The sequence below is a fragment of the Siphateles boraxobius genome, unplaced genomic scaffold (assembly GCF_051911475.1).
Source record: "Siphateles boraxobius isolate OS27281-9 unplaced genomic scaffold, OSU_SipBor_1 76, whole genome shotgun sequence".
NCBI lineage: Eukaryota > Metazoa > Chordata > Actinopteri > Cypriniformes > Leuciscidae > Siphateles > Siphateles boraxobius.
The window spans coordinates 634,059-660,517 of record NW_027509204.1 but is presented as its reverse complement, the minus strand read 5'-3'; the positions used below and the strand labels follow the sequence as shown (position 1 = coordinate 660,517).

At 39.3% G+C, this 26,459-nt stretch overlaps 1 protein-coding gene across 1 annotated transcript; it reads right to left on the bottom strand.

Annotated features, from left to right (window-relative positions):
- Window positions 1-1,593: 1,593 nt before the first annotated feature.
- LOC143724568 (synapsin-2-like) lies at window positions 1,594-25,309 on the bottom strand. Its single transcript, XM_077217720.1, has 11 exons — window positions 24,716-25,309; window positions 21,621-21,678; window positions 21,454-21,545; window positions 5,199-5,355; window positions 5,026-5,115; window positions 4,859-4,921; window positions 4,628-4,770; window positions 4,458-4,532; window positions 4,275-4,377; window positions 3,987-4,124; window positions 1,594-3,335 (listed from the first exon to the last, which is right to left on the bottom strand). Exons 1-11 carry the CDS (start codon window positions 25,018-25,020, stop codon window positions 3,201-3,203), a joined length of 1,359 nt encoding a protein of 452 aa, XP_077073835.1. The 5' UTR covers window positions 25,021-25,309; the 3' UTR covers window positions 1,594-3,200.
- Between the last annotated feature and the right edge of the window lie 1,150 nt (window positions 25,310-26,459).

The following is a 26,459-nucleotide window of genomic DNA, read 5'->3' as shown; positions in this document are numbered from 1 at the left end:
AGTAGGCTGTAGTAGACTGTCAGTAGACTGTTAGGTTAGGGTTAGGTGTTAGGGTTCGGGTTAGGAGAAGTAGTTGCTAAGTTACTTATAGTCAGTAGAATATCTGTTGGGGGACCAACAAATTAAAGTGTTAGCAGATATTAAGCAGACAGTCTACTAATACTCTAATGACAGTTAGTTGACATGTAACTGCAAAGTTACTTATAGTTAGTAGAATGTCTAAAGTGGACTATCGAAATAAAGTGTTACCGCAGTCTTTAGTGGCAGAAGGGATAGGTCTAACATATTTGTAACACGGAGTGGGTTTTGCAGCCTTGGCTAAATGACAAAGACTAAAGTACTTTTTAAAACTAAATTACACAAGACTAGATAATCTGAGATGTCGTCGCTCTGCTGCAGAATTTCAACAGCATCAACATTGATTCCATGTGATAATATTAGATCTAGAGTATTATTATGACAATGAGTAGGCCCTGACAGATGTTGTCTAACTCCAAGTTAAGAATGTCTTTAAACGGCAATCCCAATGCATCTTTTTCCTTATCTACATGTATATTAAAATCACTAACAATTAGAACTTTATCTGCAGCCAGAACTAACTCTGATAGAAAATCAGCAAATTCTTTGACAAAGTCTGTATGGTGCCCTGTATACAGTAGCCAGCACAAATCTCAAAAGTGATCATTTACACTAGATAGTGTTACATTAAGCACCAACAATTCAAAAGAATTATATTTAAAACTAGACTTCTCAGTAATTCTGAAGATATTACTTTACATTACAGCAACACCTCCCCTTTTGCCTTTCAGACGAGACTTGTGTTTATAACCGTAATCTTATTTACTGGTGGACTCATTTAAAGTAAGGTATTCGTCTGCTTTTAGCCAGGTTTCTGTCAAACACAGCACATCTAGGTTATAATCTGTAATCATATCATTAACAATAAGTGCTTTTGAAGTAAGGGATCGAATATTCAGCAACCCAAGCTTTATCATTTGTTCATCCATTATATCTGGTTTTTATTTGTTGAACATCAATTACATTTTTACCCTTAAATGGGTTTAGGAGTTTTTTGTATTTCCTAATTCGGGGAACAGACACAGTCTATATGATATCTAGGTGAAAGTGTCTCTATGTGATGGGATTATCTGACCTTGGTGACGCGAGGCCGCTAGCAGACGGTTGGTTTAGCCAGTTTGTCTGCTTCCTGACCTGAGCCCCAGATTGTCATGTTTGAGCTCTAAGACTATGTGCCATATTACTAGAGAGAAGAGCAGCACCATCCCAGGAGGGATGAATACCATCTCTTTTCAACAGGTCAGGTCTGCCCCAAAAACTTTTTTCTATTAGAATTTTTCAGATAGATTCTGGGGCTTTTATTCGGGTATAATCTGCAATCTCTGACCCAGTTTGTTTGCTGGCTTCCATGGCTGCACTACTCTGTGTTTCCTCCACCTGGCGACCCGGGGTGTGGGAATACTGGCACTGGGCGGAGTCACACAGACAACAACTAAAACACACGTTCCCACACGGAAATCACAGTTCCCAGTGGAATAACTGGCTGTAGCTGTAACGTAACTCCACACTGATTGATATTGTCAAGACACAGGTGTGTTTATTAAAGCAAACACAGGAAAGTATACAGGAGTACTACAAGGAGTCACCACATGCAGCTGTTTGCTGGTAAGCTGCTGACCGTACACAGGATCGAGGCAGAACAAAAACACTGGGAAGTACATCAACAGAAGGATCTCAGTCATGCCAGCTTCCAGGAAATTATCTCAACAAAGGACCATCAGTTTGTCCAGGGCTTCAGGTTAGTATAACACATTGTACACAGAATTACCTTCATCAATGGGAGTAAATCACAAACAGAAACATTCATCACATTTCTTTGAAGCGGGGTTAACATCAAACAGTCACTTAACTTAAAGTCACAGTCACAATCTTTCTCCACAAGGGTCCATAGATGGGTAAATCCACAAATAAAGGTTACAAGCAGAGTTCCAAGAATCCATGAAATAGCAGCAGTCCAACAGGTAAGTAACATAAAGGTGAGTTCATGAGGAGAGTGAAAGTCCTTTGAGAAGTTATGAGGCCAGACAGTAGCCGTGTCCCAGTTCAGAGGCGGTATCCTTCCAAGGCCATGAAGCTTGGACTGAGCTTTGTTAAATGGGACGGTCTGTTATTATTCAACTGAACTGTCTATATGCATTTTAAACATATTATGTTCTTTGTCCTAACATATTTAATTCAACAGCTCAGGTAAATCATATTACCCATTTCATCAGTCAGCTTCATGTTACGGATAGACTACTTGACTGCCCCTTTAAACCCATAATTCACACCCTGCTTACCCCCCCACATACTAGAATCCAAACAGCATACCATTATTTATAGAGTGATCAGTGGTTGTTCAGAGTTTAATTTGTATTGCTTATTATTTATTTAATTTGCTATTCTGCAATAATATTGTCAACAAGAAACAAATTGTCCACATTTTTGCAACTCAAAAATGACAAATTTCCAGTCATATAGCTTTCATTCAATGTAGGAAATACATTTCACTATATTTTATAGCACATTTACAATACTAGATTGCTAGAATGATATCTATTATTTTAACAGTGATCACAAAAGAAAAACACACACCTCACCGTTCAACACACAATTTCGATCATGCAATTAAAGTATTAATTTACGTTTCATAGTCTTTCTTTCATGTACACACACACACACACACACACACACACACTCACACACACACACACACACACACACACACACACACACACACACACACACACACACACACACACACACACACACTCACACTCACACTCACACTCACACTCACACTCACACACACACACACACACTCACACTCACACACCCTTTGTCTACAATTTACTGAAACATAGACATAAAACAAGAAAATATATATATATATATAGTACAATTAAAAGAGCACTAGGCACAATCTGCTGTATCACCACACACAACAACCCTGAAGAGAAAACCGCTTCACGTAGAAACAAAAGCAACCGTCACAAGCGCACAACAGTGAGAATTACACAGTACAGACTGAAATACAGATCAGGCCCAAACGAACACTTTCTTACCCATTATATGTTCACTTGCATCTCAGGCCACCGTTTGAATGTTTGAACACAACCTGTCAGAAGTTCTTCATTGTTGTTTTAGTTTGCCTGCACTAACTTTGGTCCCACAGCAACACCGTTACAGTCAAGAATGTACTGCAAACAGCCTTGTGGAGGAGCTTTCTGCGGTGGGCCGTTCTTCACATCAACCAAAGCGTCCTTTTCAACAGTAACCTGAAACACACAAACACATACATCTCATACATGTGACATGCACAACAGAGAATCCGAGCTGTTGACTCACTTGTACTTTGTTCTGCACAATAGAAAACATTCAACTTGCAAAATGTTATCCTAACAAATGTGAAGAAGCTTGAACATAGATTTTTTTTTTAGTTGGAGTAATTTATTATTTTATATAAACAGAACTAGAATAATCAAACATGTATGTTAACATACAGTTTAGAGTTCAAATATCTTCTTCACTAATATTTGTTGATCATCATTCATTAACGTTTTTGAGATTTAAGGTAAATTTGAGTTAAATGTTACTCTCATTGCACCTTTTAGATTCAATATATTTAACTATCAAGGTAATATATTTGCCTCAGTAGGCTTTGAAAAACAATTGGGGAAAACCCTACATATTGTTGCTCCTTGCATTGCTAAATTCTAAACAACATTTAGTTGCTTAGGCATATTGAATTAAATAAGTCTTTATCAGTTATCTATTATATGAACAAAATATTTTAGTAGTCAGAAACTGCAATTTGAGTTGGACAGAATTGATTGAGTTAACTGGGGGGGGGGGGGGGGGGGTGTAAAAAAAATTGTAAGTCAGCTTTGTTTTGTTTTGTCTTTGCAGTGTGTTGTTACTTCATGTACCTGTTTTGGTTGAATAGCAGTCGGTCTTTTGGGATTTTGTGACATAACATGATTCATTTTGGCAATGACCATGTCTGCTATAAGCTGCTGGTCCTCCGCCTGATGGTCCCCCTCTAAAGGCATAGATGAACCCATTACCTACCCACAAAAACACAGGTATCAGTGATATTACATGAAGAGTAAAACACAATGGTTGAACATACAAACCTACATAAACGTTCTACAATGTCTTTGTATATCACATCTATACAACCATTTTAACCAAGCCATTTTAAGTACAGCACATACCTCAGTAATGTAATCTTTTCCATCTTTTCCATGAATAGCTTTTACAGCACAGATTTCAAGGCCTCCAAATATTTCGCAGCAGGTGTCTACCCAAAGCTTATACCTGCAAGACAACGCAACAGGCTTAGTCATGCTTAGTCCTGTAGCAGATGCTGTAAAGCTTGCCACTGTTGTGTGGGTTACCTGTCTGTCATAGCCACCTGTTCCACCATGGCAGTGCCAGTGTTGGACTTCCAGTTACCTGACACCGACGTCCTCCTATGAAACGAGGAGCATTCTTCTTCTGTCAAGAACAGCATTTAGCTGAATCTGAGATGTGTTCAGAAACTCTGCAGAAAAGCATCTTTACTCACATGTAAGCTTTGTAATCAATTCCAATTTTCTGGATCCTGATGTCATATTTGGGTTCGATGAATGGTTCACATGTGCTGTACGTCTGAGTGATGGCCACCAAACTAGCTATGTCCTGAAACTTTGTGTGGTTCTCCACTTTCACCTTAACAACACATACGATTAGATTAAATGTTTAACTACATAATCACAAAGCTCTTCTTCTACAGTCATTGTTTGAGTTTCAGCGTTACCTTCCCCACACCAGAGTGAGCGTGCCCGATTTTCACCACAACGGGAAATGCCGGCATGGTCACCTGGTTTGTTTTCGAACAAACAGATTATCTATTCATTTAATTATGCAGATAATAGTAATTGATCACATTGCTGGAAAAAAAATGTTTGTGAAACAATCTCTTACCATTTCTTTATAGTTGGGGTAGAACGTCTGTTCAATTAATGGAAATTTCTCCTGTCCAAGTTTCTTGTATGTGCTGATCAGACATGCAAACTGCAAATAAGTTTAGAGAGATGAGGCTAGAGATATCAGACATCTATCAAACGCCATGTCAGACTGAACGTCCTCAAACTTACGGCCCAGGGTTTGTCACAGAGGTTGTAGATGGACTCCAGGGAGTTGATGCTGGGAATACCAGCATACTGCAGTCCGATGATTAAGTTACGGAAGTCCTCGTTCTCTGTCATGCTGAAAGCATGCTGTCGGATTAGGACAAAGTCGGGCTTAAATGACCTGTAGGGACATACAGTACACAGACATAAGTAACTGTAGTTATACATGCAATGCTTGACATTTATGTCACAATGGTTCTCCTTCTAACATCCATTCAGTGCCCAATCTGTCCAACTGACAGGCCAATCATGATCGCGATCAGGGTGTCCCTGCTGCACTATTCTCACACATGAAGGTTTTGAAAGCTGCACTCGCAGAGCATTATTGCATTTACCGTTTTGCCGTTTCCAGACTGTGTTGGTCCTGTAACAGCCGGTGCTGTAAATCCTGTTTTGCTTTTGGCTGGGCGCGTGTCTTTTTGCAAGAGTGGAAAACAGCCGTGCCAAGGCGAGTTTGTCCATTCTTATGAATAAGCATCCTAATTTTCAGATTTAACAATTTTACATTTAATCGTTTAGCAGACGTTTTTATCCAAAGCGACTTACAAATGAGGAGAGCAATTGAAGCATTTAAACTAACAATAGGACAACAATATGCAAGTGCTGTGACCCTTCCCATTTTAGTATAACACAGTATATGTACTTTAAAGGTGTGTTAAAGAGATGTTGTGCCTCTTTGAGATGCTGGCCCCACGAGGCAACGTTCACTTGCAGAATGCAAGCTTCTGAATGGCAGGTAATAATAATTAATAATAATAATTCATCACATTTATATAGCGCTTTTCTAGGTACTCAAAGCGCTTCACATGGAAGGGGGAATCTCCTCAAACACCCACAATGTGCAGCATCACCTGGATGATGTGACATAAGTCTCGAATATAAAGGTACAAAGGGAGCAGAGCCAGTGGTTGTTCTGTAGGAAAGCATCAGTGCCTTTGATTCGAGTGGCAACTGGGAACCATTGCAGGTTTATAAGAGGTGTGATGTGTGTCTCTTCGGCTCAATAAAGACACTCTTGCTGCAGCATCTGGATCAGTTGCAGAGGTTTGACAGTGATGCTGGAAGACCTGCCAAGAGAGCATTACAATAGTCCAGTCTGGAAAGAACAAGCGCTTGAACGAGGAGTTGTGGGTCTAATAGGAAGGGTCTAATCTTCCTAACGCCGAAAGCCAACATGATACTATACATTTTTTTCCCAATGCCAAGCCTCCTCGTCTAAATGGACAAGTAGGGATTCGAGAGGGTCAAGGAGGCAGATGTCGCTGAACTTATCCAGCAGAACCAACGCGCCGCTCCCCACGCAACCCCCGCAACCTGAACAGACTGTGATTAACATCTCGGGACTGAACCTAACTGAGGGAGAGACGGAAGTGCTAAGTAAAGGTTTATCTTTTTGCCCCATCAATGCTGTTAATCCATTCAAACTCAAGATAGATACTTTTATCACTCCAACTTATACCTTTTTTCAACCCCTAAATCGAGTCTATCGAGGCCTATTATTGGTAACTCTGTGCGGTCAATTTCCACTGTTGTCAGCACAGAGTCACTAATCAGAGAAAATAAACCTTTCAGAAAGAAATCTACTTTTGTTCCCTACTCGAATCTGAACCCTTCCATTACTACATACAAGAATTTAGTGGAAAACGAGTTTAATAAGATGCAAAAATGCACGCCAAAAGAGATAGAATTTGTCACAGTCCGAATTAAAGAGTTTGAATGAATTAGAAAAGAGATCAGATATTCTTATTCGCCCTGCCGATAAAGGGGGTTCAATTGTTGTAATGGATACTGAAAAATACAACTTGAGTATCATGTCCCAACTAAATGACAAAGAATGTTACACTCTACTAACTCGTAATCCCCTAGAACATCATAAATCGGAGATTGATCAGGTATTGGAGAAGGCATTACAAAGGGGTTGGATCACTAAAAAAGAAAAAGACTTTCTGACTGTAAAACATCCTGTATGTCCCGTATTTTATGGACTTCCCAAAGTACATAAATCCCTGATTGATCCACCACTCAGGCCCATTGTGTCTAGTATTGGGTGTCTAACTGAAACTCTGTCACAATATCTCGATTTCTTTAAAAAAAAATATGTTTATGAATTACCATCTTATTTAGGGGATACATCCGACATATTGAGACATTTAGATTCGTTTGAATGTGACCATGACTTCATGCAGGTAACTTGTGATGTGCAAAGTTTGTATACATGCATTCCTCATAAAGCAGGGACTGAGGCGTTACTATATTTCTTTGCAAGACGGGCAAGACGGTCTCTTTGCCTGTGTGCCTAGCTGCCTGCTGTGTTTTGTTTGCTTCGAGGCTGTAAGCTCCGTCTAAGCCTCGTATTAGCTTTGTATTTCTTGCTGTTCTGAACCATCATTTACTACCATTTCTAGTTGTTTATACTACTAAATACAGCTTAGACAACATCCCAGATTAACCTGACATCGCTAGCTTCCGTTATTGTTAGAATAACACGCTAGTAACTCGCTAGTCTGTTAACGCGCCACCCGTGCGCTCAGTTATTTATTTATTTTTTTTCTCGCGCGGGCCCGCGCCTCTGAGTTCATAAAAAGCCCAGGTGAGTAAGAATCAGTCAACAAACACGGTGAGTAATGTCTTGTCCTGTTATTGTCACCTGCACTTCATGTTACATGTTTAGCATAGCCTTCCCCGTCGGCAATATAGGGTTTATTTGTGATAAATGCAAGGAAACAGTCAGGCTGACGGAGAAGATTTCAGAATTAGAAACACGCATCCAAACTTTAATTGAGGATAGTAAGTGTGCTAGAGCTTTAGATTCTACTTTGGATGGGCCTAGCATAGTGAACTCTTTACATGATTCGGTTCCGGCTGAATTATTGCCTGTGCAACCAGGCAGATGGGTGACAGTGAGGGATCGCTCTAGTCACGGATCAAAAAACCACTCTTTCGTTCCGATTACCACAACAAATCGATTTGCCCCACTCAGTGAAACACCCACTGAGAATTCTGTTGATTGTGCCCTGGTAATTGGCGATTCTATTACACGGAACGTGAAAATAGGGACACCAGCCAACATAGTCACATGTTTGCCGGGAGCCAGAGCGCCTGACATCAAAGCAAATTTAAAAGTGCTGGCTAATGCTAATCGTAAATTCTCTAAGATTGTTATTTACGTCGGCACTAATGATGTTCGACTCCGCCAGTCGGAGATCACCGAAATTAATATTAAAGAGGTGTTTGAACTCGCAAGTACGATGTCAGGCACTGTAATTTGCTCTGGCCCCCTTCCTGTTCGAAGGAGTGATGAGATAGTTAGCAGATTGTCATCACTCAATGGCTGGCTGTCTAAGTGGTGTCCGCAAAATAATATAGAATTCATAGACAATTGGAAAAGTTTTTGGGGCAAACCTGGCCTGTTGAAAAGAGATGGTATTCATCCCTCCTGGGATGGAGCTGCTCTTCTCTCTAGTAATTTTGCTCATAGTCTTAGAGACAAAACATGACAATCTGGGGCTCAGGTCAGGAAGCAGACAAACTGGCTAAACCGACCGTCTGCTAGCGGCCTCGCGTCACCTAGGTCAGATAAATCCCATCACATAGAGGCTCTTTCACCTAGATATCATCATATAGAGACTGTGTCTGTTCCCCGAATTTGGAAATCCAAAAAACGTCCAAACCGATCTAAGGTTAAAAATGTAATTGATATTCAACAAATAAAAAATAGATATAATACAGATGAGCAAACGATAAAGCTTGGGTTGCTGAATATTTGATCCCTTACATCAAAAGCACTCATAGTTAATGATATGATTTCAGATTATAACCTAGATGTGCAGTGTATGACAGAAACCTGGCTAAAACCAGACGATTACATTACTTTAAATGAGTCCACCCCTCATGATTACTGTTATAAACATAAACCTCGCCTGAAAGGCAAAGGGGGAGGTGTTGCTGTAATTTATAGTAATATTTTCAAAACCACTAAAAAATCTAGTTTAAAATATATTTCTTTTGAAGTGTTGGTGCTTAATGTAAAAATATATAATGTAAACGATAAATCAAGTTTGAGAATTCTGCTGGCAACTGTCTACAGGCCACCAGGGCACCATACAGATTTGATCAAAGAATTTGCTGACTTTCTATCAGAATTAGTATTGACTGCAGATAAAGTCCTAATTGTTGGTGATTTTAATATACATGTAGATAATGGAAAAGATGCAATGGGATTGGCATTTAAAGACATTCTTAACTCTATTGGAGTTAGACAACACGTGTCCGGACCTACTCATTGTCGTAATGATACTCTAGATCTAATATTATCACATGGAATCAATGTTGATGCTGTTGAAATTCTGCAGCAGAGCGACGACATCTCAGATCATTATCTAGTCTCATGTAAATTACATTTAGCCAAGGCTGCAAAGCCAACTCCGTGTTACAAGTATGTTAGACCTTTCACTTCTGCAACTAAATATTGCTTTATCAATAATCTTCCTAATCAGTTTCATCGTCTCAGCATCCCAGATAGCTTAGAAGAACTTGATATTGCAACAGAAACTTTTAACTCTCTCCTTTCCAGCACTTTTTATATACAGTTGCTCCGTTGCGCTTAAAGAAGATTAAAGAAAATAGTCCAACGCCGTGGTACAACGAGCACACCCGGGCCCTTAAGAGAGCAGCCAGAAAAATGGAGCGCAACTGGAAGAAAACAAAACTAGAAGTATTTCGGATTTCATGGAAGGAGAGCTCGATTGCTTACAGAGAGGCTTTAAAAGCTGCTAGATCTGCTTATTTTTAAGCCTATTAGAAGAAAATAAACATAATCCAAGGTATTTATTTGAAAAAGTGGCTACACTGACGAAAAAGAAAGCTTCAAGCCCAGAAGTTTCCAAGAAACACAGCAGTAATGACTTTATGAACTTCTTCACTTATAAGATTGATAATATTAGGGACAAAATTATAACTATGCAACCGTCTACTACAGCATCACATCAGGGACAGCATTAAAGTCTCCCCGAGGTAAAATTTGATTCATTTGTTGCCATTGGAGAGGAAGAATTTTGCAAACTCGTTAATTCATCTAAATCGACAACATGTATGTTAGACCCTATACCGACTAAACTACTGAAAGAGATGCTTCCAGAAGTCATAGATCCTCTTCTTAACATCATTAATTCATCTTTGTCTCTAGGATACATACCAAAAGCCTTTAAGCTGGCTATGATTAAACCGCTTGTTAAAAAAACGCAACTTGATCCTACAGAATTAGTCAATTACAGGCCGATCTCGAATCTACCTTTTCTGTCAAAGATACTAGAAAAGGCAGTATCTTCACAACTGTGTTCCTTTCTTAAAATAAATGGTATCTGCGAGGATTTCCAGTCAGGATTTAGACCGCACCATAGCACTGAGACAGCTCTCATTAAAGTCACAAATGATTTGCTCTTATCATCCGATAGTGGTTGTATCCCTCTATTAGTGTTACTTGATCTTAGTGCTGCATTTGACACCATTGACCACAACATTCTCTTAAATAGACTAGAAAACTATGTTGGCATTAGTGGAATTGCACTAGCATGGTTTGAATCATATTTATCTGACCGCTATCAGTTTGTAGCAGTAAATGAAGAGATGTCTTATCGATCACAAGTTCAGTATGGCGTACCACAAGGCTCAGTACTAGGACCGTTGCTGTTCACTCTGTACATGCTACCTTTAGGAGATATCATAAGGAAACATGGAATTAGCTTTCACTGTTATGCTGATGATACTCAGCTCTATATTTCTTCCAAACCTAACGAAACTCACCAATTCACAAAATTATCGGAATGCATAGTTGATATTAAAAATTGGATGACTAGTAATTTCCTACTACTAAATTCTGAAAAAACAGAGATTCTAATTATTGGACAAAAAACTTCCACACGTAATAACCTAGAATACCGTCTAACACTTGATGGCTGCTCTGTTAAGTCTTCGTCGTCAGTTAGGAACCTGGGTGTGCTCTTTGATACCAATCTTTCATTTGAAAGTCACGTGTCTAGTGTCTGTAAAACCGCATTTTTCCATCTTAAAAATATATCTAAATTACGTCATATGCTCTCATTGACAAATGCGGAACAACTAGTTCATGCGTTCATGACATCAAGGCTAGATTATTGTAATGCTCTACTGGGTGATTGCCCTGCACGCTTAATAAACAAACTACAGCTAGTTCAAAATGCAGCCGCTAGAGTTCTTACCAGAACCAGGAAGTACGACCATATTAGCCCGGTTCTGTCAACACTGCATTAGCTCCCTATTAAACATCGTATAAATCTCAAAATATTGCTGATTACTTACAAAGCACTAAATGGTTTAGCTCCCCAGTACTTGAGCGAGCTCTTAACGCATTATAGTCCTTCACGTCTATTGCGATATCAAAGTTCTGGCCAGTTGATAATACCTAGAATATCTAAATCGACTGCTGGCGGTAGATCCTTTTCCTATTTAGCACCAAAACTTTGGAACAATCTTCCTAACATTGTCCGGGAAGCAGACACAGTCTGTCAGTTCAAAGCTAGACTAAAAACACATCTCTTTGACCTAGCATTCACATAACACTCTATAGACTTCTATAATTCAATATTAGGCTGCTTAGATTAGGTCAGCCGGAACTGGGAACACTTCCCTCAAATCCTGATGTACTCGTTACATCATAAGAAGAATGGCATCTACGCTAATTTTAGTGTCTTTGTTTATCCCGAGGTTTTCCCGCAGCCTGCTGGATCCAGGCCGTTTCCAGATCTGACGAAGGACTTTCGCCTGGACCCGATGACAATGCAGTGCTGAAGTGCCAACTAGCCTCTCCCTATGGAGGATCCCTATACCACTCTACAGATAAAGCGTTGTGGAATTTTTCGGTTCGCGTACCTACCCAAAGTCATAAGATAAAATAAAAATTCTGCATAAAAATTTATAGACAAGTAGTTTGTTTAGGCATGGTTTGTAAGGAATTACAAACCTGCGCACATATATTCAAACGCACATAACTATAGAATCGATTCTTAATGCGCATGTGAACGCCATCAGCGTCTATCACAGGTTCACGTTTAAAGTCTGTTTAGAGAGAACGGTGTCGTCTTAGCGGCCCCTAATTTAATAACAAATGATCATTTAGACGGAAGTGAATCAATCAAAACTAACTTTAGCTGGAAAAAAAACATTTTTCAAGAGCCACTATAAAACCAAACCAATCTCAGTTACCTTAAATTATATGTTTATCTCTGTAAAGCTGCTTTGAAACAATCTACATTGTTAAAAGCGCTATATAAATGAGGATGACTTGACTTGACTTGACGGGCCACTGATATAGCTCCTCCCAATGAATTCTTACTGACATTGTCGGAAGTTGTTTTAACAATGAACTATTTCCAGTATGCGGGCGACTATTACCTGCAGAAGCGTGGGGTCAGTATGGGTAGTTGTTTTGCACTGTCGTACGCATGCCTAGTAATGGGTTTATGGGAAGCGAAATTTATTGATAACCCTGTGAACAACTTATTCCTCCCTAAAATTCCGCTTTGGAAGAGATATATTGATGATGTTTTCTTCATTTGGATGGGGACTTCGGTTGAATTGGATATATTCATGGCCTATATTAACTCTACCACACCCTTCCTGAGATTTACAGTAGACCACTCCACAGACAATATTAACTTTCTGGATCTGACTATTTACAAAAATTCTCAAGGAGGTTTAGAGACATCGATTTATCGTAAACCTCTTAGAAGAAATACCCTCCTCAGAGCTGAAAGCCACCATCCCAAACAACTGATTAAAAATATTCCTATTGGCCAATTTTTACGGCTTAGAAGGAACTGTAGTAGTGGTGCCGAGTTTGAGTGCGGGTCATTAGAAATGACAGAGCGCTTCCGTAACAGGGGATATGTTGTAAGTGATATCCCTGCAGCCTATGAACGAGCCAGACTGACGCAATGAGCACATCTCCTAGTTAAAACCAAACGCATCAGTGCAAAGACTCTGCTTCTCCACAGATTTCTCCCATATTGGCGGAGAAATAAACCATGCCATTAAGAAACAGTGGCACATTTTGCAGAGTGACCCAGCTCTTAAAGTTATATGCGCAGAATCACCACGTATTACTTTTAAGCGCCCTCGCTCACTGAGTGACAGGTTGGTCCACACGACCATGAGCCCTCCATCAAAACCTACGTGGTTACCGGCTCCTCCCTTGGGTTTTTACTGATGTGGGCACTGCACCCAATTTTGACCCATTGCTCTAACTCAAATGACACAAAGCAATTTTTCCATCCCCAGTCAGGTAAAAAATATAAGATCAATTCTTTCATTAATTGTAACAACACCCACGTGATTTACAGGTTGAAATGTCCATGTGGGTTGGTAGGTCAGACTAAACGCCCCCTCAAACTACGCATTGCAGAACACAAAGTAACAATTCGTAACAGAAATATAAACTATGCAATTGCGAGGCATAATGTACAAGCTAATCATGGTTCTAATGCTTCCTTAAAATTTTGGGGTATTGAAAAAAATTCTACCCTCCCAGCGAGGATGTGACATAGTGAAGTCACTATTACAACGGGAGGCTTTCTAGATTTTCACTCTTAACACAGTAGAACCAAATGGCTTTAATGAGGAACTGGGCCTTTCATGCTTTTTATAATTCATGTTTTTTATAATTCACATTCTCAGTTAATTATAGACATGTTGTTAGCGGGTCTGCATGTAAACTTTTTTTTTTATAAATTTTTTTTTTTTTTACTTATGTGTGTGTGTTTTTTTTATATGTTTGTGTGTGTGTATATATATTTATTTATATGTATATGTATGTATATATATATATATATATATATATATATATATATATATATATATATGTGTGTGTGTGTATGTATGTGTGTATTAATAATAGTTGTTGTTGATTGATTTTTTTTGTCTGTTTGTTTAGACTTGAGTGCTTGTATAGGAAAGGATAATTGTTGCACCACACCCACCTAAAGCCAGTGGCCAATACCTTGAATTTTGACTCTTTAAATTCTGTATATTGTTGCCATTGACAGTTTGACTCTGAAGAAGACGCATGGGCGTCGAAACGTTAGTCATTCTGTACTAATAACAATATTAAAACTACTGTGCTCCGGTCCTGCTCCTTGGTCCTAGCTAGACCTTGGGTCCTTTTCCTCAGATTTTTGTGTCCTGTTCAGTGAGCATTAACTAGGCTGAAGCGCAAGTGACTCCTTTCTACTGTTCTAATCTTCCTAATGTTGTATAAGGCAAATCTGCAGGACCACGCAGTTCTAGCAATGTGCTCTGTGAAGTTTAACTGATCATCAATCACAACTTCAAAGATACGACTTGATTTGTATCATAAACAGAAAAATAAGAGTTATTTGCATAGGGAAAACTGCAAAGAACATAGTATTTGTTCTATTTCCCATCCGTGTGGTGTCAGGAAACAAGGACTCGGAGTTGTGGTTCTCCCCTCAGCACAGACAGGAGGCTGAGCAGACGGGGAGACATCATGGACGATTGGGGGGAGATACCCACACAGGTGGAGGACGAAGATGTCCATCTGCTAAATATCATCCACCTAGCTACCAGAGTGGAGGTCTTCCCCTGGACCTCATGGAAGTCTGCCGCAAAACTTTCCATTGTCTAGCCCTCTCAACAGGTGGGCCAAGGGGTAGACCGGGATCTATGTGATGGTAAGTGCCTGCCATCACGCCTCATACTGGATAGACAATTCCATCCAGCAGTCCTGTCATGTTTTGTGGAGATGAAAAGGCACTGGGACAAACCATATTCTCACCATGTGCTTGTTAAAGGGGTCCTATAATGCCCTTTTCACAAGATGTAAAATATGTCTCTGGTGTCCACAGAGTTTGTATGTGGAGTTTTAGCTCAAAATACCCCACATTTATTTTTTATAGCATGTTAAAATTGTCACTTTTTGACGGTGAGCAAAAACGTGCTGTTTTTGTGTTTGTCCCTTTATGTGCGAATGAGCTGCTGCTTCCGGCACAGGGGGCAACAGCTTATGTGTGTATGTGTGTGTGTGTGTGTGTGTGTGTGAACATTTTAAAGACTTTTAGCCTTTTATGTTCAAATCGGAGTCGGACAATGATGGAGAGACTCAAGAAGAAGTGACAACATGTAGACAACATTTCTGAATGGTTAGTTGATACATTTATTTAGCTGATGTTGAGTTAACTATCTTCTGGTCATTGATTAGCATATTCTGTTTACACCTGGTCACTTCATGTGTTTTTACTGATCAGATAGATATCCGATTTATAAAAAAGATTCCATTTACACTTGGTCACATAAATGTGTTTTTGAACGGATATACAAAACGGATATAGCCTAAATCCGATCTTCAATTCCCGCGCAATATGCTGATTTAATGGAGTTAACGTCACCGAAATCAAAAGATATGAGCTGCAATTTATTGATCATCAGCTAATTTCAAAATCAAAGACCACAATAGGAGAGAACGGCAATGGCACATGGTAAGATAATTTCGTTGCTTTACTTTTAATGAAGATGATTGTGTGTTAAGCGTCTGCGACTACTTTCACTTTGATTTGCAATAGTTGTGCGTTGGCTTGATGATGCTCAGCTGCTCTCATCTGCAGCGATTCGTAGCCCACTGCAGTAGTGCCGTCATATCTGATTATAACATGACATATATAGGCATAGCCTATAATACGCTCTCACATGTTTATTTTTTAGCATTGTTGGGAGGAGTAACATTTACATATGTGGTTTCAACCAGATGCATTTCCACTTGTCCAGTTTTATCTGGAATGCGGCCCAGATCTCCTCCCTGTGGTTTGAGCGATCGGATTTAAATCCGACTCAAATGCGTTTCGGAGGGCATTACACCTGGTATTTTTCACAATCGGATAGCTATCCGATCACAGTTTAAAGTGGCCAGGTGTAAATTGCCCCTAGGACAACTCAAGGTATCACACACCAGACGTGCACTTTCTCAGTTTATGGCCAGCAATATTGTTATGTTTAAGGACATTATTAAATTAAGATAATATCTGTACTATTATGATTGTATTGTAGCTCCAATTAAATACAACCGTTGCTGAGTCTGCTATAGAACACTTTACCTCAAGACGTACATTAACTGAATTAATTGAGAATTTCACCTGAAAATCCGATAATTTTCATCCACGCAGCTGATTTCTGTAAATTAATGTAAAACAAAATGTATCTTGTATCTATCTTAAGTCAGTGTAAATGGGGCTCTGTGGCGCGGCAGGATTTTAAACATGGTCCTGGGTGCCGCGGACAGACGCCGAATGGCGATGCCGGTGTGTGTACACACTCATAGAAAATAATGTGTTCGAATTTTAAAGTGTAAATTGCAGGTTAACCACCACAACCAATTAATGTGCAGATTAAAGTGCTCAATATGTAAATATTTAAAAATTTCTGTATTAAAATGCGTTAAAATAACATTTATTGGGGTTTCTTCAAAGGTAACATGTTTTTTACCGTAACTGGGTGATGACGTCATAAAAGGGAGTAGCAACCCATACTCCTCTAGATTCCTACTGTTTGTGGCTTGACTATGGACAATTTTGAATCAGTCAGGTGTGAGAGAGGGGAGGAAATTGCCAGACATCATGGCACTCAAAGAGTTATCAATGCTTGGTGTGAGGAAAATGAGTTGAGGGTTGGCCAGGTGTCATGGTGAGTAGCTAGAGCTAGCTAGGTTAACCTGGTGCTAACCCGGATAACATTAGGGAACAAAGTCTTTTCAAAATCTTGTCGTCATGTAGAATAGCCAGGAGGGACAACGACTGAAGACATTATTTACTTACATGGTGTTAGTAGTCCTAATCAGAGCTGTGGAGATGCACACACTGCACAGGCACAATGGCGCTTTTGCTGGCATCTGCAGACAGAAACGCGATATTGCGTGTGCTAAATCGCAACTAATTAGCGATGCTCATTGTCAGAAAGAAAAAAAAGAGATCGATGTCACTATCGCTGTGTTTGACAGGTGTTTGTGTGGGCTATGCCACCCAATGGAATCAGCATGCTGCTGTGAGGTGAACGCGTTTTGGAGTTTAGTGGAGCAATCGTCGACCGGTGTTCAGACGATTTGTGCTGCCTTGTCGAAATATGCTACCCAAGCGCGAATCGATCGCAGAGAATGTAGATTCATTCTCTATTGTTTCCATAATGGTGTAAATCTCACAATATTATGACCTCGTTATTTCATTTAAAATTTGTATGGGGAGCATATTTTGATATTTTAAATGTACTAGCAATTATCACATTTGATATAACAAGTAAAAATGACATAACTGTATATTATATGAAACACAATTATAATAAAATTCGAAGTTATGAGTACTGTATACTGTACTGTCGTTTTTTATTTTTTAAAACGGTGTGAAAAGTAAAAATTATCATCAAATAATCCATTAATCTGATGTGCCTCACGCAGCATCCTGGTTTTGACGCATGCTGCCTGAACCCGTTTGTTTTGCGAATAGTTTACACTCATTTCAGGCAGAATCACGGTAATCTCACAGCCAGCACACACGAGTATGTTTACAATTGGGTTATTTCATTCATCAACACCATTTTTGCTTGCTGAGTTAGGTCTCCTCCAATATAACTGCTAGCCTACTTGCCGTTAGACTACCGGTAACTCTAAGCTTGAGTCCCTTTTATGACGTCACGCCCAGCCTAGTGGAAGGGAGAGGGAGTGTAAAAAGTACCAACTTTTCATATTATATTCAGCATTTTGGTATAAAAAAACCCCTACAAAAACAATGGTGGGCGGTTCTTATCTTTATGTTTATTAAGCACATTGCATTATCTTCGTGAAAAATGTAACCTGCAATTTACACTTTAAAGCCTCTCGTTCGGTGTGCGACCCCCTTAAGCCGAAGGCACAATGTGTTGAATGTGGAGAAATGTGTCAAATGAAGCGCTAAAAAAACCATCAAAGCTGCAGAAACATTTGACCTCAAAACACCCGGGCTGTGTTGGGAAGCCAAACGAATATTGTTTTAAACAGTCATGTTAATATCGCTAATTGTATTTGATAAATTATACTAATGTAATTACACTATGTAATTTGGGGTGAATGAACATTTCTGCTAATGAATAGAGTGAATGTTCCCCTCTTGTGTGTCTGAGCCATTGCTACAGTTAGCCTGTTACAAGATTGGTTACTGAGTAAACCTGCAGAGTCTTTTTTATAGACAGTTTTCATCTATATAGATGACTTGACCTAGTCTGCTACAGTGGCATAACAGATTAACAGCAGAGTATATCATTGTACTTTTTGAATTCTCTGTTATTCTGTGTTCATACTATCATATCTGGAAAGGTGGTCCTTGGAATGTATTTAAATAGTCATTGGTGGGCAATGAGTTGCAAAAGGTTGAGAACCCCTGCTTTTATGTCAATTTTAGGGTGAATGATGTCACTAACCCGTGAAGAAGCTCATTGTAGTCCCTAAAAGCCGTTTGTTGTAGTCCTTAAAAAGCGATTTCTGTCAAAGCAAATATCTCCCTTTGCTTTGAACTATGAGTGTCGTAACTTTGCAGATGTTTATGCTCAAACAGCAACATTACACACTAACTAAAGTTTAAAAAGTGAAATCATAATCAACCACCCCTTTAAGGGTTTTGTACAGCTGGATATCCCAGGTATGGGGGAACGGGAGCTAGTCCTCATCAGCCTGCTCGCGTGAACCTCACATCACAGTACAACGAGGGCTACCCAGATTACTGCGGCTATTGCCCTCACCCCCTCATCATGTCACAGTCTAAACGGCTCAAGGTAAGGTAACAGTCCTACGCCACAGATGCAGCAAATCAACCCTGCCGATCTCCTGGGTGAGAAAAACAGGCAGGCTTCATAGGGCCGAGACCTGTTCCCCACAGGGTTCACGTATGGAGTCGTTGCAATCAGTCCCTCTCGGTCTGAGGTTATTGGTGTTGATGGCTCTCATTTCCCTGGGGCTGTTGAGAACGAGAGCATATCAGAGCCTGTGCCTTGCAGAGAAGCTGGAGAACCCACACTTCTGCTAGAGAAGGTCCTATCCCTCTAAAAGATGAAGTAATGAATGCATCCCTTCTGGGCTGGGTGTTCAACAGCAGAACGGTGCGAGGGGTTTCAGTCGTAGCCTATATGAACAGGTCGATCTCCACAGCTTCACAGTCTGGCAAAGAGACTGAATGTGTGGAGCAGCACTGCGACAAAAGCACATAGAACAACTCATTATAATCAGTGATGATGTCTATAAGACAACCTTATGACCTTTCTGACGTACTCTGAGCGCTCGCGCTACTTCTGACACGAAGAACAAATGGATTTGAATTAGTCGCTTGGTCGCATCCAGCGTCGACAGCCTCAAGCAACACATCACGTCCGGTGTTATTCTCTCACGTATAGAGCAACATTGAGACCAAATATCACTCAGTTGATCAGAGATATTCTCTCTCACAGACAATGTTGTTACCTTTTCCATTACATTGATTTCTGCCTGATTGAACTCCCGTTGCTCATGTTTCCCGCTATCCTGATTAGTATGAGCAGAATGGTGCAGTTCCATGACTGGATTTTTTTAAAACAAACACCATTTCAGAGGTAAAGGCAGGTCAGATTGGATGGGGAAATTGTTGGAAATTGCCTGTTTTTGTGCTTCCTGCAGGAACTATTGGATGAAAGCAGGGCCACGAGGCTGGATTTGGGAATATATCAGTTTGTGAAGGGTACACGTCAGCTACATCCTGTTTGTTAATCACCGTCTTGAGATTTATTGGTGGTTCTACAAGTGCTCTCACTGCCCCATATTGAACCATTAGAGAGCATTGTCTTAAAGCATCTTTCTCTGAAGACAGCGTTACTGCTTGCGCGCACTATGGCAAAGCAACTGAAGTGAATTACGTGCTCTGTACATTCTTCTTGTATGTAGTTTGCATTGGCGGGATTAAAAGTTATGCTTAAATCCAGTCCAGCTTTCGTTCTTAAAGTCAGTGAAACAGCAGGGACAGCCTGAACTGTGGAGCTATTGCTGTTTTTCCTCATTGCATGCTTTGCATATGTGCAAAAGATAAAGTTACTACAGAAAAGTAAACAGCTCTTCATCTCTTGGGCTGACGTTTATAAAGGGAAACCTATATCTCATGAGCGGCTCGCTATAGAGGGTTGTTTCCGCCACAGACTTGCGAAATCCGCCACGATTGCGAGATATAAAGTCAGAATTGCGTGATATAAAGTCGCAATTGTGTCTAATAAAGTCAGAATTGTCTTTTTTCTCCTTAGAATTGGACTTTATAACGCGCAATTGCACGTTTATATCTCGCAATTGTGACATATTTTTTCAGAATTGTGAGATATAAACGTGCAATTGCACATTATAAAGTCCAATTCTAAGGAAAAAAAAGACAATTCTGACTTTATAACACAATTGCGACTTTATATCATGCAATCCTGACTCACTCTCACTGGGTGGTGAATGCAATTATGTGTTACAAGAACGCAAATGTACAACCTCCGCCAGAACTTCGAGCTCACTCTACCAGAGGAATGGCTACTTCCAGGGCAGCGTTCAGGAGTTTTTCTGTTCAGGACATCTGAGCTGCGGCACGCTGGCCATCACAGCACACTTCTGTGAGACATTATAGACTGGAGATGTAACGAAACCGTTCCCTGCTCATTCAGTGTCTGTGTGGGAGCTGTGCATGATAGGGCACATTACACACGTCTCTAACACAGCCCGTTTTCATGTTTTCATTTTATATGTATGATAATCTATAATCATATAATGTCTCATATAGTCATTTTAGACATTGTTTTGAATATGTGTCTGAAGACTTATGTGAATTCATGGGCCATTTGTGTAAACAGAAGCATTGTCTTAGTGACGACAAGCCACTCAAATCATTATGAATGGCCTTTTATTATAATTGTCCTTTATTACATCCCAGGATAATGATACAGCTTTCATGTGACGCATCAACTAGTTCTCTCTGAGTGGGTTAATTTAGCTTTCATACTGATTGAAATTAAGACATTTTGATGACTGTTATTGTACACACAATAGCACATTAGATTATAGAAACTGATGTTTTTAGATAATATTCAAGTTATTGCACATTATCTCCGTTATTGCAGTACAATATGAACAGCTTGAGGTTATTTATAAACACAAGTTTACCTGACGATCTTGTTTTCATTCTGCAAAACCTGCACAGCCACGTTACATGATCCATTAGCATGAGCCACAACACTGATGTCACCAAACTCAGCCTGAATTACAAAAGAAATGAAGGAATAAACAAGAATACTTTGATTTGATTTGTCTTTTGACTTTCATAAACTCACCTGTTCAACTTTAATGTCATAACCTCCATTCAGCTTTTTTCCTCTAAAGAGTTTGGCCCTGTAGAAAAGGAAAAAAATGAAAAGGGGAGAAAAAAGATGATTTAAAAAGTGATAAAATGTGCACTTAAAATATATTTCCATTGTGTCTGACTTGATTGTTCTGTTCAGAGAATCGTCTAAAAGGAGATGCTCAGGTCAAAATAAATTGTATCATGCAAAAAAATCATAGGAGTTATTTGCATTTCACAAGCAAATAAGAAAAATTAAATTAATTATGTGCTTTATTATCTGTGAACTCATGTCTTTAATTATCTATTTGTCCAACACTAATATGTAAGAATAACTGTTAGTTTTAGGGTACAACGGGACTAAAGACACACTTTAAGAAAAATTTGCTTTCTACCATAGTGTATGATTGCAGAAAAAATATGTTTGTATTGAACATTGATGGAGCAACTGATTTTGTGTGGGAAAAAATCATAAAACTGGTTGGTTTGTTTAAAAATCTTATAAATATATTATAAATGTAAAGGTGAGGTCTTTTACCCCTTAGACACACAGTGTAAAACCAGCACAGGGCAAAGGACACACAGTACTACTGATACAAATACTTCAGCTAAAATAATGTTTTTAATAATGTCCAAGTTAATCCTTGCTCAAAATAATCACTTTAGCAAAGTTTTTTTTACAGCTGCAGTGCCAACATTGATTTAGACTGCTGATGTACTGTCAACTCAGTAACACAAAGCTATAATTCAGAGCAGTGGAGTTTCAACTTCTCGCTAGTAATTACACATGTCAGAAATAGTGTCATGAAGTGCACTAACAGTAGGACTGCTAAACCTCAGCCGAGTGTTTCTCCACACAGATGTTCAATGCTGATCCTCTAAACACTTCAGCACTTCAAGTCAAAAATGCTATTTATGCGCAGTAAAAGGTAAGCTGGTGTAGTTGAGTAAAAGCAGTAGTTCATAGGGCTAGTATACTGTACAGTAGAATTATTAACTCCTAAATGTCTGAGCTGAAAGTTTTGGGCCATATCCCAATACAAAAGAAAGCATTTTAATGTCAACATCTAATTATTTTAATGTATTACAGTCAAAGGCTATGATATGTCAAATTTGTTCACTTACAGCATTTGTGTAAGGGTAAACTGAGCCAAGGAACCCTATAGACAAATATATAACAACCAGTGGAAGATTTTAATTTCTTAAACATTGAATCTCTTACTAGAACACTCTGCTCGAGAAAAGAAATCGCTGGAGGCCTTAAAAGAGCACTAAAAGCATTAAAACACTAAAGATCTGTAAAAACGATACAGATGGGCAGTATGTGAGGTGATTGTATATTTCCAGAATATTAGTCCTGTAATAGATCCGTGTGTCTTCATCTGCGAGAGGATGTTCTTTACATTGGGAAATTACCAATGACACAGTTCTTATAGATAAAGGTATTGTACTAAAAGACAGGTACAGTAGATGACATACTTCATATGCTCCAGAAACCATTAAACAGGCATTAAAGAGGACACAATAGGAGGACCTTATATTGAAGATTTCAACATATTATGGTCTTTAAATTAAAACTGTAGTCCATCGTCACCGTACCGATCCGAACACAACAGACTTCCTTCAGCTTTCAGGCAGGGGTTATTGCTGTTCACTGCCACACATCTAAACCTATGCTCACTTTGGGTATTAGTGACCCATTTCATCTCAGATGATTCCCAATCCCAACTAAGCACATGTATTTTTCTCAATGAAATTAATTGAAATAAGCAGTTCATTCCCTGAAAAGAGCTCAGCTGTTTAATACGCCCCAACAGAAAGCAACAAACAATAAATTAACATAATACTAAAAAAGAAAAGTAAAAGGAGAAGCAAACACTTTTTTCACTTAATTTAACAATAATCTATAATTGGCAATTAATTAGTTACCTAAAGATAATTACTAATTAAGTAACTAGAAACCCTAAAAAACAAGGCTGTGTTTTTCCATTTGTGACCACTACATGAATGCATGATTTAAATCAGCAAGAGCCATAATATAAATATATTAATGACAAACCTTTTGAACATGACATGTATTATAGGTTATTACATGTTTCTTTTTATGTATTTATTTTTTGAGCTTTGACACAAACAGGAATTAAAGAGCTTGGGTCGTGAAACGATGATATATGTGGTGTGTGACCTCTCAAACAGCAGTTGTTTGTCACACTGTATCACAAAAATCATCATCAACCACACAAATCAACAGCCTAGCTTTTCCTGCATGACTGAACAATATCTGACCATCACCTCTGCATGTGTACAAATACAGAACTGAATAATTAGCATGACTTCACTCAGATTCACATTAATCGTTTGAAGAAATGGCAGGGAACTGTGGATAAATAAGATATGAAATAGTATGTAAGCATGAGTGTCACCTGATTTGCTAAACACTGGAAATGCTCCAGATATTTCCTGCTCCTCAGATTCACCCATACTCCTTTACATGTCCATCAATAAATCAATCAACTTTTATTTATACAGCACAATAAAAGCAATAGTAGTTGGCCATTGTGCTGTACAAGAGGATGAATATAAAAAGAAAGACCGCAAACCAAATGACAAAGGAAGTTTACATCAAAAACATCAGAATTATTCAACATTAAAAATCAAAGACAGTTGTAAAAGCCTGGTAAGTATATTATGGATAGTGGAAGACAATTCAACAATTTTGGACCAGCAATAGAAAAAGCACGGTCACCAAAGCAAGTGTATTTAATAATAAATATGTGTATTTAATAACAATAATAATATATAATCACATTGTTTTAGAGATGTCTCTTGTCTCAGTGTTAATCCCATGCTCACACTAGAGACTCAGTTTAATAGAATCAAACACACTTTAAGCGCGTGAACCAGGGAGACCTGCGATTTATGCAGTGATGGCGTTGCCTTTTCCCAGTCAATACCAGCAATGAAACGTGCATTTACTATATTCTCCACCAATCAGATAATGATTAAGCTCAGCACTAATGCAAAAACAAGGATAAACCAAATAACGCTTGGTTATCAGAGAGCATCAGTGAAGAGCATTGCTCCTACCAGTCGTGCTGGGCTCCGTCGATGACCAGCAGGGTCTTGAGGCTCCGGCCCGGCGTGGACACGGGCGTCTGCTCCACCAGCCCGGCTGAGGCGGCCGTCTGCTTCACCACACTGCTGATGGAGCTGAAGAAGCCCGAGCCCGGGGCCTGCGCTGCGGGGGCTCTCCTGTCCGGGCCCGGGGACCCCGGAGCGGGGCCCGGGGGGGGGGGCTGAGGAGGGTCTGGTTTCTGCAGGTCAGACATGTAGCCATTTGGCAGGTTGGAGATGAAGGTGCTGTCCGAAAGACGCCGGCGCAGGTAGTTCATGATGGAGACTAGAGGAGCTGGAGATAGATGCAGAGCGTTTATCCCACAGGACACAGTCAGAGCTGGGATGCTGGGATCCTCCTCGAGTCGCAGTATTTCCTCCCCTCTCTGCTTTCACCATCTCTGATGTCACACATGCAAACAGCCAATCAGACGCTTGCTGCATCCCTGCATGAGATGCTCGTCTCTCTCCCCTCCCCCATGCTTCACGACAGAAGGGTTCCTGCAGTGCATGTGTGGGGGAAACAACAGTCTCCTCATAGCAGAGCTCTTCTGTTTTACTAAAGGTTCACACCACGCTCTTACTGATTTACTGCATGCTTTATCACAGCTTACCCTTGATTCTTGTTGGAATGTAAAAAGACATTGCAGTATATTTGAACTTGACTTTAATTTATTATTAACCGATATGCAATCTTGACAGACAGACTGAGAGCCAAATAAAAATGCTCCCGTTTTAATGCTTCATTGTTTATTTTCAATTTATCGTTTGTTAAGTTTCTCAGTGTCATTATTCATCATTATCCTTCTGTTTAAAGCAAATTTGGTGTTTTGGCCAATCCGATCACAAGTGGTCTAGTCAAGAGAGATAAATTACCATGTATACCTGCTGTTTAAATGCCTCTGGATTTTCACTGGTGACTGGATTTATTTGAAGGTTGTGTGTCTGATTGTGTCTCTACATCAGCAGGAGTAGCAGAGGCTGCTGCACACAAATCATGTCTATAGTCTCACAATTATATATCATAGCAAGTTAATATTGAACTGAATCTGAGATGAGGCACTATTCGGCACCGTCAATCAAATTTCATCTTTATTTTCATCTAGAGATGCTACATGATTTTGGCATGTTTTTCCACACCACAATGTGTACCACATCAATTCATTGGTCAGGCTGGTTTCTTCTGGTTAGAACCGGGACAGTTTTGTTGTGCTGCTTTTAAGATGAATGTGAAAGTCAGTAAGAATCACTAAGAATGCAGTGAAAACTACAAACCAATCAGAAATTATTTGCATCACATGCCATTGTTTTTTTTTTCACATGTGTGTTTTTTAAAAACGAAATTGTTTATTAATTTGTGGAGTTACTTTATCTATAAGTTAAGGCATCATGTTGCAGATTTACTTCTTGTTAAAAAAAATTAGATTGAAAATTAGAATTTTTTTTTTTTAATGTGTAGTATCTTCTTTCTAAGGATAGTATATTGTAGTACTCTCTTTTTACATTATGTGCAACTTTATTGTCATTAACATTATCCCATTACCTTCACATTATCCCAGTACATACCTTTATCCATTTCACCTTCGAATATACACAGTGTACACCCACAGTTACCAGCAAAGAAAGCACCTAAATATTTAACTGAAATAAGCATCATATGTTTATCATAAGCAAAAGGAGAAAGAGTGTATAAGAATAAGATAACTGGCAAGCAACA

Excerpts from the sequence above, each read along its gene's own strand:
- LOC143724568 (XM_077217720.1), bottom strand. The coding sequence starts at position 25,020 with ATGAACTACCTGCGCCGGCGTCTTTCGGACAGCACCTTCATCTCCAAC. Across the intron at positions 21,546-21,620 it reads ATGACATTAAAGTTGAACAG|GCTGAGTTTGGTGACATCAG; the intron begins GTGAGTTTATGA and ends TTTGTAATTCAG. Across the intron at positions 4,922-5,025 it reads ACCCCAACTATAAAGAAATG|GTGACCATGCCGGCATTTCC; the intron begins GTAAGAGATTGT and ends AAAACAAACCAG.